The sequence below is a fragment of the Manacus candei genome, unplaced genomic scaffold (genome assembly GCF_025592945.1).
Source record: "Manacus candei isolate 608988 ecotype Guabito, Panama unplaced genomic scaffold, ASM2559294v1 h1tg000153l, whole genome shotgun sequence".
NCBI classification, from domain to species: domain Eukaryota; kingdom Metazoa; phylum Chordata; class Aves; order Passeriformes; family Pipridae; genus Manacus; species Manacus candei.
Genome location: NW_026138201.1, coordinates 2,911,831 through 2,926,173, shown reverse-complemented (window position 1 = coordinate 2,926,173; position 14,343 = coordinate 2,911,831). Strand labels below are relative to the sequence as shown.

At 42.6% G+C, this 14,343-nt stretch overlaps 1 protein-coding gene across 1 annotated transcript in view; it reads right to left on the bottom strand.

Moving 5' to 3' along the window:
• The window catches only part of IRAG2 (inositol 1,4,5-triphosphate receptor associated 2), a 37,256-nt gene that overhangs the window by 1,193 nt on the left and 21,720 nt on the right, over positions 1 to 14,343 (bottom strand). The window contains exons 22-38 of the mRNA XM_051772397.1: positions 13,121 to 13,268; positions 12,284 to 12,365; positions 8,924 to 8,970; positions 8,777 to 8,841; positions 8,544 to 8,660; positions 6,318 to 6,394; positions 6,120 to 6,192; positions 5,317 to 5,371; positions 5,204 to 5,231; positions 4,514 to 4,654; positions 3,955 to 4,089; positions 3,063 to 3,210; positions 2,179 to 2,222; positions 1,479 to 1,556; positions 1,304 to 1,368; positions 730 to 831; positions 478 to 582 (exon numbers count right to left, since the gene is read on the bottom strand). Coding sequence (XP_051628357.1) covers positions 478 to 582; positions 730 to 831; positions 1,304 to 1,368; positions 1,479 to 1,556; positions 2,179 to 2,222; positions 3,063 to 3,210; positions 3,955 to 4,089; positions 4,514 to 4,654; positions 5,204 to 5,231; positions 5,317 to 5,371; positions 6,120 to 6,192; positions 6,318 to 6,394; positions 8,544 to 8,660; positions 8,777 to 8,841; positions 8,924 to 8,970; positions 12,284 to 12,365; positions 13,121 to 13,268 — 1,510 coding nt within the window. The remainder of the gene's footprint in view (positions 1 to 477; positions 583 to 729; positions 832 to 1,303; positions 1,369 to 1,478; positions 1,557 to 2,178; positions 2,223 to 3,062; positions 3,211 to 3,954; positions 4,090 to 4,513; positions 4,655 to 5,203; positions 5,232 to 5,316; positions 5,372 to 6,119; positions 6,193 to 6,317; positions 6,395 to 8,543; positions 8,661 to 8,776; positions 8,842 to 8,923; positions 8,971 to 12,283; positions 12,366 to 13,120; positions 13,269 to 14,343) is intronic.

Sequence of the window (14,343 nt, the reverse complement as noted above, 5' to 3'; positions counted from 1 at the left end):
AAGGTTTAACGTTCTGTGTTCATATGGAATAAATGGTTTTATTATCCCCTGCAGAGGCAACAAGCCCCCTTTTCTGTAGGGCAGGGGCTTCCAAGGGATACATGGACAGCACTCTCTTCCTTGACTTGAGGTATTCAGAGGCATTAGCTGGGATAGTCTGGAGTTAGTCTGGATAACCACTTGTGTCATCCTTAGTCATTTTTACAAGATTACATGCTAGCATTTCCAAGTAGCTGAGCTGCAACAGCTCCAAGAGTAACCAAAAGAAGTCAGATTATAGCATGAGGCTTCTCTTTCCCTCAGCATTTAGGATTAGGAATGAATTCCTGGAGGGGTGAGTCTGTGGCACCCAAGATTACTTGCTCACAGTTGGTTTAAGTGAGTATTAACAACACAACCACAGCTTCAGCTTTGCTTCCCTCTTGCACACAAACATTACTTTACCTCATGAAAAAACAAACAAACAAACAAACTTACACTGACTCCAGCATCCATTTTGATGAATATTTTCCTTTCTCAGAGACACTTTCCTTCCTGGTGGGTTGTTCCTGTACTTCAGCAGGGGACTCTGACTGCTCATTTCTGTAGGCAAGAACCAACAGCCCCAGAGCTTTGCCATCAAGCCAAATTCACAATAGCTGGATTTTATAGCCCTGATCAAAGAGTTCATTAAAAACCAACCAACCCACCCTGCTCACACATCCCTGAGGAGGTTGCTGTTGGACTTACTTTGGTGCAAAGTGCTCCTCTTCATACTCTGCCCAGGAGTAGGTGCTGAGGAATCGCTGCAGCGAAGGACGCTTCTCGTTTTGCTTCACCCCTAGTTTCCCCCTGGCACATTTTAAACAAATTTGCCTGAATTTCCCCAGGAAATAGCAGGAAATTAGAAATTTAGCAGCCTGCTACTCATTTAGGTAGGCCTTAGACAAATAACTTTCAAAACTAGTTGCCTGAAATTACCATTATTGGAAAAAATACCCAAACCCAAACAAAAAAAACCAAACAAAACCACAGATCCATCAATGGCTGATACTTAGAGTTTACACTTTAGTTGAGGTATTTTTTTAAAAAAGTTTCCAATGCTTAATAAAAAAATAAAATAGATAAAATAAATAAAAAAGAGCAGCTGTAACATTTAGTCCTGAAGGCTCATTTACCTGTTGTAGCACCTAAAACTAATGTGAAAGGCCTAGCATAAACATTGTTATACTTGAGATGCCCCATAAGCTGTTTACTACAGGCACAGTTGGAGTTGAAAAAAAAACATTTCACCCTTTTCAGAGACAAGCCCAAAGGAGTTTACCAGCTGCTTGATCTCCTGTTGAACCTCTCGCTCCGTTCGTCTCCGTCGGGGTCGTGGAGTTGGGCCTGGAGAAGAAATTTGGCACATTCACTGCACTGTCATTCTCACGCTTCAGCCCAACCAGTTTTGAGAAGATCAAGCACCTCCCTACCCCTTTGGGAACCCCCCTACTTACCAGTGGCAACCCAATCCCTGCATTCCCAGCACTCCTGGGCACTGTTGCAATGCTAACTCTCCGCAGGGCTGACGATGGCTACACAAATAAGAGGCATTACTGGCTCTTATCAAGGAACCATTGGATTACTCACTGAGCACATAGAACACCATCTGTTTTTATACAGACTGTATTATAAAAAATAGGTGTTGATTCTTGGCTTGACGTGACACACAAAGAACCAAATCACAAGTGCAGGCAAAAATCATTCTTTAAAGCATCATTAAGTTTTTAGCACCTGAGTGGGGCTAAAGCTAACCAGCTCAGCTGAGTAACCACTCAGCTCCCAGCAAAATAGCAAAACTGAATGTATCTAAATTTCCCTAATCCTCCTCACAGGAATTCCTATAATCAATTTAAATCACTCTCATCTATTTTTTTTTCATATTTCTGTGCTAACCTTTTTTTAACCCCAATGAGAGAACCACAAGTGAACAGTATTTCTTAACCACTGGGAGCCTGACTATGTCATCTTCTGTGTGTGACTTAGAAGGTTGGTGGGATGTCTGAAAAGTAGATCCTCATGTTTGATGACATCAACCCATATTTGTGACAGAAAGCCACCAAGCCAAGCATGTAGCAGAGCACCAGCACATGACAAAGCAAAGGAAGACACACATACACAACACTTAAAAACTTGACATTTCATGTAATGCTGTACCTTAAAGTTAAAAGGACTTGGTAGCTTTTTATTTGTAGATTCATCTGTGAAGAGATCAAACATCAGAACAAGCTTACAGGAACACAGTTTCAGCTCTACTTTCAGCTAAAGGTCTGACTTTTTGTAGTGTTTCTTTAATCAAAGAGTGTATGAGAGCACTCTCAGAAAGCAGAAATGAGAACTCAGGAAAAAGCTTTCTAATTCATTAAATAAGTTCTTAATATCCACACATTGCACATCCTCTGCAAGCATCAATTTCTGTCACTATCATCAAATATATTCTATTATCAAGGCAGTGTCCTGTTACAGGACTATATTTTACAGTCAGAACAGAATAGCCTGTGATTCAGAAGGCTCCTGCCAGGATTTTACTGGTGTGTGAGACTGCCCTTTTGGTTTTTAAAAAGACACATTCTATTTCTCAGAAGAATTTAATACTTCTCTGGCAAATCCACAAGTGAACAGCATCATGTGAAAACCTGACTGCTCTGCCACCTGCTTAGAGGGGGAAATTAGCCCCCCTTGCTCTTAAGGAGTCTGTAATTCGTGTTTAGAGAAGGGCAGGAAGCATCTGTAGAGAGCAGCCAAAGCTCAGCTACCTAGAAATAGCTCCTGCAAATGCTCCAGTGTGAACCAGCACCCAAATTTACTGCTCACAAGGAATAAGATTGTCACCAACACATGCAATGCACTTTTCTGAAAGCCAGAATGTTCCTGTGTACTTGCAGTGGTCCCCCACAGACACTCCAAGATCCATCACAGTTTACAAGTCTAATTTCAGGGAGTTGTTTTTAATACCACCAACAAATTGTTATTTCCCCTTCATCTATGCTTCACATAAAAGGGTCCCTCTGGCAGGTGCTAGAAAGGTTTTTTCCAGTTACCTCTGTCTCCCAGGGAACTGAAGGATCTCTCGTTCTGGAGCAGGACCTGTTTCAGCTCCTCGAGCTCCGCGTGTTCTTTCGCGTACATGCGCTTCAGGTTTTCCACATGTTGGATCATTACTTCCACAGCCTTGCTGACCCGGCTCTCCTGACAGGGCAAGGGCAACAGCAGGGGGAAAAGGAAACAACTCAGAGGAAGTGCATCATGTTTAGAAATTTCCCTCCTTCAGCCCCTGCTCTCATGTTGTATCCCCACGAAGCAGCAGCCTCCCGTTTTTGTCCACCCTTTCTAAGTTTCACAACCACCCGTGTCCCAAAACATGCCCAGGTTTCATTTCTCCACTGATTACTCTTATCCTAAAATAAATAATGAAGTCTTCAGTTTTCCAAGCTCTTACAACTCCTCCTCATCTCTTTCTCTGATCTGCAGTCTCAGCTGCCACCACGCATTTGCTGGTATTGCCAAGTTGTGTTTTCATGCTGCTCTGTGGCATTACTCACAATTACACCCAGCATTTGAGCAGGTCTTTGCACATTTCCATACATTTAGCTCATTAGCTGCCCTTTCCATAAGGCACAGAAAGATCATTAGAGCTTCAAGACTATTGTTGTCAAATTGTTTTCTCGTGCTTGCTATTATGTATATCCCACTGCTGTAAAAAGTCTTTTTTAAATTATTTTTGTTTGGTTTTTCTTTTAAATCAGGACCTTATTTCTTTTTGCACTATATATATATATATATATAGTGCAATATATATTTCTTTTTATACTATATACACCAGATTCCCAAATCCAGTTCTGGAACCAGAAGCCCAGCAAACAGATGTGACCACCCCTTTACATGTAGAAGCTTTTAACTTAGTACAAAATACTTTTACACAGAAGTGGTTACCTGATTAATAGCTCCCAACATCTCTGCTCTGCTGGCCACTCGGGCTGCATACTGGCTGAGGAACTGCAAGCTTTTCTGCAGCTTCTTAATGATCTCCTGTGCTTGGTTGTCTTCTTCACACAAAGGAACTAAAGCCTGAGAGGCACATTGGTAAGAAAATAGGTGTGAGTTATCAACAGAGAATGAAGGGTGAACCCAGCTGAGGGTTCTGAGGAGTTGTGTTTGGGTCTACACAGCCACAAGATCAGCATCCAACATCTTCAACCAGCGTAACTTGGATACAGAACTTCAGTGGGCAGAGACCTCTGCTTATCTAGCACAAAACCAGCTGAAGACAGGGGTTCAGGTCAGATGTTTGCGCTACAGAAAAATTCCCTGTTGCCTGAGCACACAAACCACTCAGATGAAGGTAACCCCTTATAATCTCTCATATTTCAACTGCGCTGCTCAAGAACTTCATCCAGATTAGTTTATAATATATCACACACACCCTTAAAAGAGCTGTTTCAAGAGAGGCACTTTCACAGCTGTTCACCCCATCCACCCTGCCAATACTAACCTCCAACATCTTTACAGCATTTGTGATCTCCTTTTTCAAGTTTTCTTCAGCCAAGTCTCGTGACCTTTCTTCAAGCTTCACCCTCTTGTCCAAGGTAAACAAGTCACATTTAAAACCTAAAGACAACTTCAGAAATTCAGCCTGTTGGGGGAGAGAAGATTTCAGAATAATCCAAGTGATGCAGAAGCTTTTTAAGTAGACTTGGACACTGACATGACATTTGGGACTATACCCCAAGAACAAAGTTATAGAAAAGGTACAGAAGGGTAAGTGAACATGGCCTGCTTCCCCAGAGCAAGCCTTCCCATCTGTAGTGATGGGGGGAACATTCTGCAGCCAGAATAGGTGACATCCTGGCAGTACAGAGTGTACCATCTGTGCCTTTTGACATAACTCTAAAATCAGCACATTCTGCTTGGGAGGAGGTCACAGCTACGCTCCTTTAAGCTTGCAAACAAATGTTACAATGGTGCCTATGTTCAGTTTTACAGATTTCCACCTTTTTCCCATCCCTTGCAAAATTTCCGTTAGGTTTGAAAAGGCAGATTTCAGAAGGTAACATGTAGAAATATATCCAATTTAAGCTGCTCAACATCATTCTTTTACTTAGGACAAGATATTAATCATGGCTTCTCTACTAGATCTTTCTGTTGTACACAATACTTAAGGATACAAGCAGTTGAGACTTACCTCCACTTCCTTCTCACTAGGGGATTCACTGTAGGATAAGAAGAAGAATCATGTAACACACTGCAGCTTTAAATTCATACCTGCAGCTGATCACTCAAAGTCAAAACACTTACGGCTCGTTTTGCTTTGTCTTATCTCCTTTAATGCCACCTGCAGTGGGTGAACTCCCTGACAAGAGACAAAAAAACCAAAAATCTTTCAGGTAAAACTGAAAAAACAGCCTCCCCAAACCAACCTGTGAAAGTCTTTTAAGCTTCAACAGAAGATACTGTGGAAGATTTCCAGTGTTCAGCTCTTGCCAATAAAAGCAACTCAGAGTATTTTGGGTGTGAGACAGCACAGCTCTGCCACTTGTACAAAGCCCCAGAAGTTACTTGTTTAGGCGGCTTCAACTGGCATCTTATTAGCACAGAAATGGTTAATTAAATGTTTTGGCTTCAGGATGTTACATGACACACTACATCAGTAGCTTTTAGTGAGCTCCAAGGGCAAGAGGTGAGGACACTAAAAGAGCAGAGATGTCTAAGTAAAAACAACATCCTGCTTGTCTATATTGCACCTAGCATAAAGATGCTGCTTTACAAATCTTTGGGGAGAACAGGTGTGCCAGAACTGTTTTTCAAACATCCCAACTCCTTTGCAGCTCCTAAGATTTTTTCCCTGCTGTCTAGAGGAACACGGAGCTGGTTAGATAAGTATCTGTAGCAATCAGATTTTGCATGACACCACTGTCCTTCTCTGCATTGCTAATGCATTTTGGTCTCTAACTGCAGCTACTACTCCTTAAAACAAAACCCTCTTGTAATATTCAGTGTGGGACAGGCAGCTTTCTGCCCCTCTCTATTTGTATTAAGTCAGGTGACCAAGACTTGCACTCCAGTGAGTGATGTGAACGTGTTCAGCAAGAACCTCTTACCTTTCCTGCTGGGAACCACGGCTGGTGCTTCCTCACCCCACTCTTTGTTATTTTTCTTTTCCTGGTCCCCCTCCTAAAGGCACAGCAGAATAATTACAGCAAGGGAGCAGCCACAACCCCTCTGGAGGAGGCCTGTCCCCTCCTTTGTCACTGCTCAGCCAGGCCAGTTTGGTGTCTCACTGTCACCAGGACTCTTACCGGGTCTTGCTTTAAAACACTTTGAAGTGCAGGTCTGTGTTCCTCCATCACTGGGCAGAATTCCTGCTTGATGGGTCCTGTGGAAAAACATTGCCAAAAGTCAAATATAATGATAAAGAAACCCCACCAAGCTTCCAACACCCACCATATGAGCCATGGGCCAACAGGGCTAAAAGAAACCACAGCAAACATCACGAGAGGCCACTAAGAAGGAGAGGTAGCAGCGAAAAAACACTATAAAGACATACAGAAAGAAGTGTGATAATTTTGTTTGGCTTGGAAAAAATCCCAATAAGTAGTGTTATATGTCTAGAGCTGAGAATATTACTCCTGGTTGTACTTGCTGTAATTGAAGTTGCAAAAGTTATAATAATATTTCCTTGGATAATTTTATTATATTGAGGGTTTGTTATTTGTTTGTTATTGTTTATTATTTGTTGGGGGGTGTTGTTTGGTTTGCTCTTTAAAGAGACAGATTACAGTTACTTTTTATTTTGAATTCTATAGGCACAGAAATATTTTTTCAAAAGTCCCATGTACAAAGCAACAGGACAAATTACAAGTATCTGTAATTCTCTTCTTTCACATTTTGGAATATCAGATGATATTAAGAAATAGACGCTGATTCAGCTGCTATTACTGAGGAACTTGAGCACAACCAGGTCATGAAATGCACAATTTGCATACAAGTTGTTGTATTCCAGGTGTCCATAAACTCTGAACCTGCTCTGCCTTCGTACCCAAAAAGTGAACCAGCAGGGTGCTGACAGAGCCAACAAAATAACTCTTTTTCCCAGAAGCTGAGTGGTAACAAACTGGTAAATTCAGTTGATGATGCCAGTTCAAAAGCAACACAAACTTTCAAGTGCCACAATTCAGAAAAGCTTTAAAGCAGGCAAAAAATAACCTTGACAGTTACTAGAGATATTTAAAACAAAAGTATTTAGGAAACTGAAGAAAGTCAGAGTCACACTAAATTTCTTGTGCAGCAGTACCTCCAGTAGCTTTAAGAATATCTAGAATTTTTTTTTCTTTTCTGTTTATGTAGTCACACACAGAGACAGATTTGAGCTGAAGAAATGGCACAGGGAAAAACAAACAAACAAAAAGAAAAAAACAAACAAACAAAAAACAAACAAACAAACCAAAACAAACACACACACAAAAAACACCAAAAAAACCAACACCACCAAAACTCCAGTCAGGGGGATGAACATGAACAAACACCTCTGCTCAGTATTCTGTCCCTACTAGTTTCTGCAGCAGCCAAGCCCTCTAGAAGACATAGTATGGTACTAGCAAAGCCCACAAGTGGAGATTCCTCAATACTAATAGTAGAAACACTTTATTTTCAGGTATGTACAACACTTAAATTGATTCTCACACTTTAAAGCTGCTGGGACTCTTTCTGATCTGTTCTGCATATCTGTTTCCTCCCTGCCAAAGACACCTGGGCCACATATGAAGATTAACAGTAGAGGCAAATTAGTAGAAAGAAAACACTTTTAAGTGAGGGGACTGAATTACAGTTCAGGAAGATAACACAAAGAACGAAACAAAACCAAACAGGAAGCCATAAAGCCTTACATTTAGGTAAAGATTAAAAAATGGTTACAAACAAGCACACACGGGTATTTTGTGCTGCTTATTCAGATCCGCTTTTATAAAAATAACTTAAATACACTCTGTACACCTACTCGAGTTTGGGTTTGCTTTTATAGCTTTTAAGTGGAAGAAGCACCACCAGATGTGGTAAGAATAATTCTTCTGGGTGTCTATGGCTATAGCAAAAGACAGAATCATACACAAAGGCCTTTATCCCCATCTCTCGATCCAGCCCAGCTTCTTGCACACTGAGCAACAGTTTTGGAAGAGAGGAAAAAGTGTTATTTGGTCTAATGGTGGAACTAAACTCTCTAAAAACCATGAAAACACTCTCTCCCCTCCCAAAATTACCTGGGGTTTAAGTACCAGTGCAATGCTTTGCCAGCTAAGCAACCATCACTGAGCTGTTCCATGTTTACTTGCAGTGCTGCAGCCCACCAGCCTCCTGTGAGCACGTGAAGCCTCATTCCCACCCAGAGTTTCAGGGAGGGCTGGGGGGCACTTGCAGGTGACAATATTTGCAAAAAAACCAGAAATTCACAAGTTGTTCTTACTCAGCTTCCTCACTTCAAAAGGTGTGCTGGAAGCAAAGCACTGGGTGAGTGCCAGCAGTCACTGTACCTGACACGGGACCAGCTGGATCCTTATCACTGATTTTCTCCGTTGCCGCGGGAGCTGGCACATCGTCCTCTCCCTCACGTAAGCCCTGGGGTGATTTCTCCTCCATGACAAGGCAGCCTGCGGTACCAGGCAGAAGACACAGCCCTAACATCTCAGTAAATGCACAGACTTCAGCACATCCAAGACTCCCAGTGCAGACCTTTGCCCCTCTGAGCCCCAGGGGAAGGACTCACCCGTCACCGGTGCCGCGCTTTCCACCGAGGACGCAAGAACGTCTCGGGCTGAAGTGAGGTGGTCACTGCCAAAGCAAAACTCTTTCAGATACTCATGCACATTATACAATCTCCATAAAGGCTTTTAAATTTTGCACAGGACCTGACCTGGATGGGATGAGACTGGCTGGTAGCGTTGCCTCTGCACAGTCAAGCTTCAGGGAGAGAGAGAAGAGTTAGTGTCAGGGAGAGGGTTGCCATGCCAGTATCAAATTTCTGTGTCAAAGCTTCAATAATTGCCCCAGCTGGGTCTAAATTATTTCAGCAGTGAAGAACTAGATGGGAAATGCCCACAGATCCACCCTCTGTTCTAAAGCCACCCATAGATAGAGTGAGTAGTGTAGCACATTATCATTACCAGGAGTGATCACTACATTTCTTCAGAACTCTTATCTCAGGAATATCGTACTTAGAGATTGTATTTGGGTTCCTGACTTCATGGTTTGCTTCTTATGCACGTTTTCAAACGTCCAAGGCACATGTTACTGCACCACTGTTCCACCCTAGTGTTGTGTATCAAGAGATATCAATTTTGAAGGTCTTGACCTCAAACCCTACAAAGTGAGGTGCACAGAGCTTCACTTGGTTATGGGTACCAGACTCATTTAGGTAAATAAAAGTTTTAATAGTAACAGCATGACCAAGTTCAGAACACAGAAAACTTGCATGTTGTGTTGTACATTTTAGTGTCTCTCTATAAATGACTCCAGTTTTACAATATTAAACACATAAAAGTTATCCAGCCCCTTCAGAGGGCCCTGGGCCTCCTCCTCGGTGTGCAAACAGCAAAAAGCAGTTAAATGTGGGTACACAGTTTTTCCTCATGTTCCTTTAAGCTGCTCCCATGTGGTTCTGGACTCGAGTCTTATCACATCACAGACAAAACCAATATCCTGTTTGGTCTTTTAATGTATCGAGGGAGGAACCGTAGGGGTACCATCCCTCTACTTCATTTTATCCTGGATAAGTCCAGCTTGTTAAAAACTCCACATTGTTAAAATGATTTGTCTTACAGATGAAAATACAGGGTGAAACTGAGGTTTAAAGGTTTGAGCTGGTAATGAGTTGTGACGAACTGCACCCACTGTTGAAGAGGAGTGCTGAATACACTTAAAAAAAATAAATAAAACAAACAACCCAAAACCTCTCTCCAAGCAGAGAAGGTGTGAGGCCAGGCTAGTCCCCTGTATAGCAAGTCCAAGAGCACTGTTGAATTCTGTGTGGGGAGCCAACAGAAAAACCATGTTTTGGTATCATTCCTGCCCCCTAAAACATCCTAATAGGGCCCAAGAAACCCAGCAAAGTAGAACAGGAAGAGTCCAAGGTCCCTGGTCACTTCTGAGAGCAACCAACTACTCCCAGCATCAGTAAGTGCCTTCTCTCCCCTCCTCACTCCCCCACTATTAGAGCCTTGCTCCAGCCAGATGGATGCTTCCTCTAATGCAAATTCAGGCTATTTTTATTATTATTTGAATGCTCTCTCAAGCTGAAGGAAGTACAGCACTGCATTTGCTTTGCTGGGGCTGTTAGGTCTGCAGCAGAGCCAGGGAAGGAGGAGGTGGAAAAGAAAACAATAGAAATCTAAAGGGTTTTTAAAACTTATACACAGCACCCAAACAAAGCCCCTTGCATCATCTGGAAGTGACTAAAGCAGTTCATTACTCTACATGCCCTCTCCCTCGCCAGTTAATCACATGGTCAGTGGTTTCTGTTTGCAAGGGAAGAAAATCCTCAATTCAGTTTTTAAAAATACTATTAAGATTGTGTATTCCCATGGATTACACTTAAAGAAGAAGCAAGAAGAAAAGCCCACATTTTAGATTTTCCAATAAAATCTGTTGGCTCAGGGCATTAGAGAATGGCTCTTCCTACTCATAAAAAGACTGTGTCAGAGAAGATCCTGCAGTACATTCCTAATCACTTCCCCCCCCTCCATTCCTTCAATTAACATAGTAATCCAAGGATTCTCTATAATAGCAGACAAATTCTGGCCACAGTCTTTTATAACCCCTTCCAAACAATTATTAAAATTTGGAAGACCTGGTTTTCAGACTGTCATACAACTTCCACATTTATAAATCAAAACAAGTATAAAAAGCCCAAGCACTCCTTTATTAAATAGCCCTCAACCTCCTATGATGACAATGCTTCTACATAAATAATTTGAGTTACTTATATGCTGAAAGACTTGATCTGCTCAAATACATCTGCAATGGCAGTGTAATAAGACTCCAAAGAAAACTAGGGAGACTTTTCCTATTAAACAAGGATATACAAATTTTGCTGCATGCCAGTTTTTAGAACAGATACTGAGCAGAGTCCATTTGCCTTCTTTTTGGGACAAGCTTTAACCTTTTTAATTTTCCCCCTTTAGAATATTTACACAGAAAGCTTGTATTAAAAAATGATACCAAGAATGGAAAAGTGACATTTCTGAGCCCAGCTGGAACTACAGAAAGCTCCAGAGCAACGAAGCACAGGTGTTTTACACACCTTTGCAAGGCTGTGGCTTTCCAGAAGGACTGGCTAAAGCAAGAACTCTTGAGATTATCTCCTCTTTAAGGTGACTTAAGCAGTAGCAGCATAAGCTGGGAGTTCTTCACCTGCTCTACCCCAAGCAAGCAGTGTGCTGAAACCACAGGCAGTGCCCATCACTCTTACTTTCTACCCTCACTGCACTTTCTGCTTTGATTTGCTGCTACAACTGGACCAAAGGCTGTTATTTAAGGTTATTTAGGTTATAAAGGTTATTCAATCCCACAGGTTACCTCCAGGTTAACAGAAACCACCGACCAGTATTCTCCCATCATCATCACCACCACTCTTTGCAAAGCTCTGTCTGGCAGAGCTGAGGTCTGCATTTCAACAGTGAACATTGTGGCACAACTGGGTGTGCTGAGCTGCAGCTCATCTTGCTGTTGCCACGAGAAAACTGACTGACAGCTCAAGCTGTAGAGGCAGAATTCGAGCCAGCACCGAAGGCATAGCTGAGTACATCAGCTGAAGGAAAGCTTTCATACAGCAAAGATGGTATTTCTCTGCTGTTACATGGTGGCCGTGGGAGAAAGTGCAAAGAAAGGCATCATTTCCCAACTAAAGCACCCTGTGGCTCCTTGCAGGTGGATAAAAAGAGAGAAAGCACTCAGGCTTCCCTGGCATAACCAAGTATTACTGCAAAACCAGCACTGTCTCAAGCCCTGAAACCACATTTAAAATACTCCTCAGCTAAAAGAACGACCCAGTTGCACGTAAACATCAAGGCATTCAGATTTATAACCATGGTATTCCAGAAGTGTGCCCAAAAAGGAGGGAATACCCCACACAGCACCTTGCTGGCTGATGCCAGCTCCATTCACCTTGCAGCAGTGCTGATTTACAGCTGATCAACCTAGACCTGGGCCTGAGTAAGGCACTGAAATGCCTGAGCCTGTTCAAAACCACATCCAGGGCATCAGAGACAGCACTTACCTCAGTAAGTGAAGAGTCCATCATTGTAATGGAAACAGGAAGGTCTGCATCAGTGTAGTCACCAGCAGAGCATATTTTCCACCTGGCAACACACACTTTATTTGCATCTTGCCCAAACAACAGTGAGATGTGTTGCCCATTTTCCTTAAGCACATAACAACTGAAGGCACCACTATCTGTACCGTCAGTCAGCTGATCTCTCAGAGAAAGACAAATTCATCACCAACATCAATCCCTCCTCCCCCGAACAGCAAGAACCACCACCAGCTCTTTTCCCAGCCTCCTCCACACTGCAAAATTCTACAGAAAACCAGTGGCAAAAGCTTCAAGAGCTGCTGAGTCTTTTGCTGCAGACTGCCTGCCTCTGCACCTTCAGGAACATCCTTATCTTTTAAAATATTCACTGCAATTCCTTTCAGCTTTCATAATCTTAAGCAGTTCAACACCTATTTTAAACATCTAAGGAGGCATCTTGGTAAGCAAAGACCACAGAATTCCTGCTCTAAACTCTGCAAATAAACAAAAAAGTGACTCCTCAAAGGCACCTAATGGAAGCACCAGTTGTGAGCTACACACAGAAAATAGACCAGAATGCCTAAATCGTGCCTCAGTTCTCCAGCATTAAATGGAAACACCATCACCGTGTTTGACTGACTGCCAACATTTCCAGAAAAGTGTTTGCATATTTGTGGATAGAAGCCAAGTGTTACCCCATGTCACCATTTGCTGATCTCTGGGTGTCCAGTATTTCCCATAAGGGAGGCCCTGCTGTTGAATCCAGCACATCCCATGGACTCCTCCACCTTTCCCCCCAAAGAGGTTATTCTGCCATCTTACCTGCAGGCCTCTGATGTCACATCTGACGTGGACACATGTCCCAGGTCACCCCTTCCAAAGGTGCAGCTGCCAGAGTTTTGCCTGCAAGGCCAGTCCCAGCTGTGCCCAGGGGAGTTATTTGGGCAGGAGGTTTCCAAGCTCAGAGCATCTAAAGACAGACAAGAGTAAAGAGAGGTGGTTGTTGGCAAAGTTAGATTTAGTTGTGTGTCAGTTTTTGGCTAAGTTTAAAATAACCAAGAAGCAGAACAACAAAAGAGAGATTTATAATAAGGTGACTTCCATCTTGGTATGAGGGTGTTATGTGTTTTGTAGATGAAGAGTCTGCAGCACCTAGGGATGGGCACTTTCCACCAGTCAGGTTCTAGAAACTTCCACACTGGAAAGCTTTGTGGTAGTGAATTGGTTTGTGTGGCAGAGAGGACCAGGGAATAAATGATTTTTTTTTAATATATCAATACTTGATTGGTGCAAGCTGAGAAAACCTGCCTTATTTGCTGGATCATGATATTATAGGAAGCTGCAAGAAAACTCCCAGCTGGCTCACTGGAACAGCCCTTTCAGAGCAGCAGAATGTTCTTATAAGGAGCACTTGTTGTAAAGCAAGATCTTCTTCCATTTCCCTCAGTACAGTCTAGAATTAAATTTGAGCATTTATAGGCTATTAGTCTGTTGTTATTATACCTATTTAGGTTAGTTATATGAAAGAAGTTCCTCCTGTGAGGGTGGTGAGGCCCTGGCACAGGTTGCCCAGAGAAGCTGTGGCTGCCCCATCCCTGGAAGTGTCCAAGGCCAGGTTGGATGGGGCTCTGAGCAACCTGGGCTAGTGGAAGGGGGTTGGAACAGAATGATCTTTATGGTCCTTTCCAACCCAAGCCATTCTATTTTCTATAATTCTATGATTTTATTCTCAGTAGTTGTGTTACCTGTTGAAGTTTTTAAACAGCACTGGCCTCAGCTCAGCAGCAAAGGAACAGGACATCACTTGCTGTCTCAATGGGAATGGGAAGAACATGGCTCAAGCCCTCTTGCTCTATATTGGCAAGCATCTTGTCAGGAATAGACTTGGATGTATGATTTATACTGAGAGTTCCTTAAGCTTCTGGGGACTCCTGTCAGACTGAAAGCCAGCCAGTCACCTTTTCAAGCACTACAAACATGGTTCAGCCTCCTGGATCACTCACAGGAATAAGTTAAAACTCACAATAGATTTTCCACACTTTAGT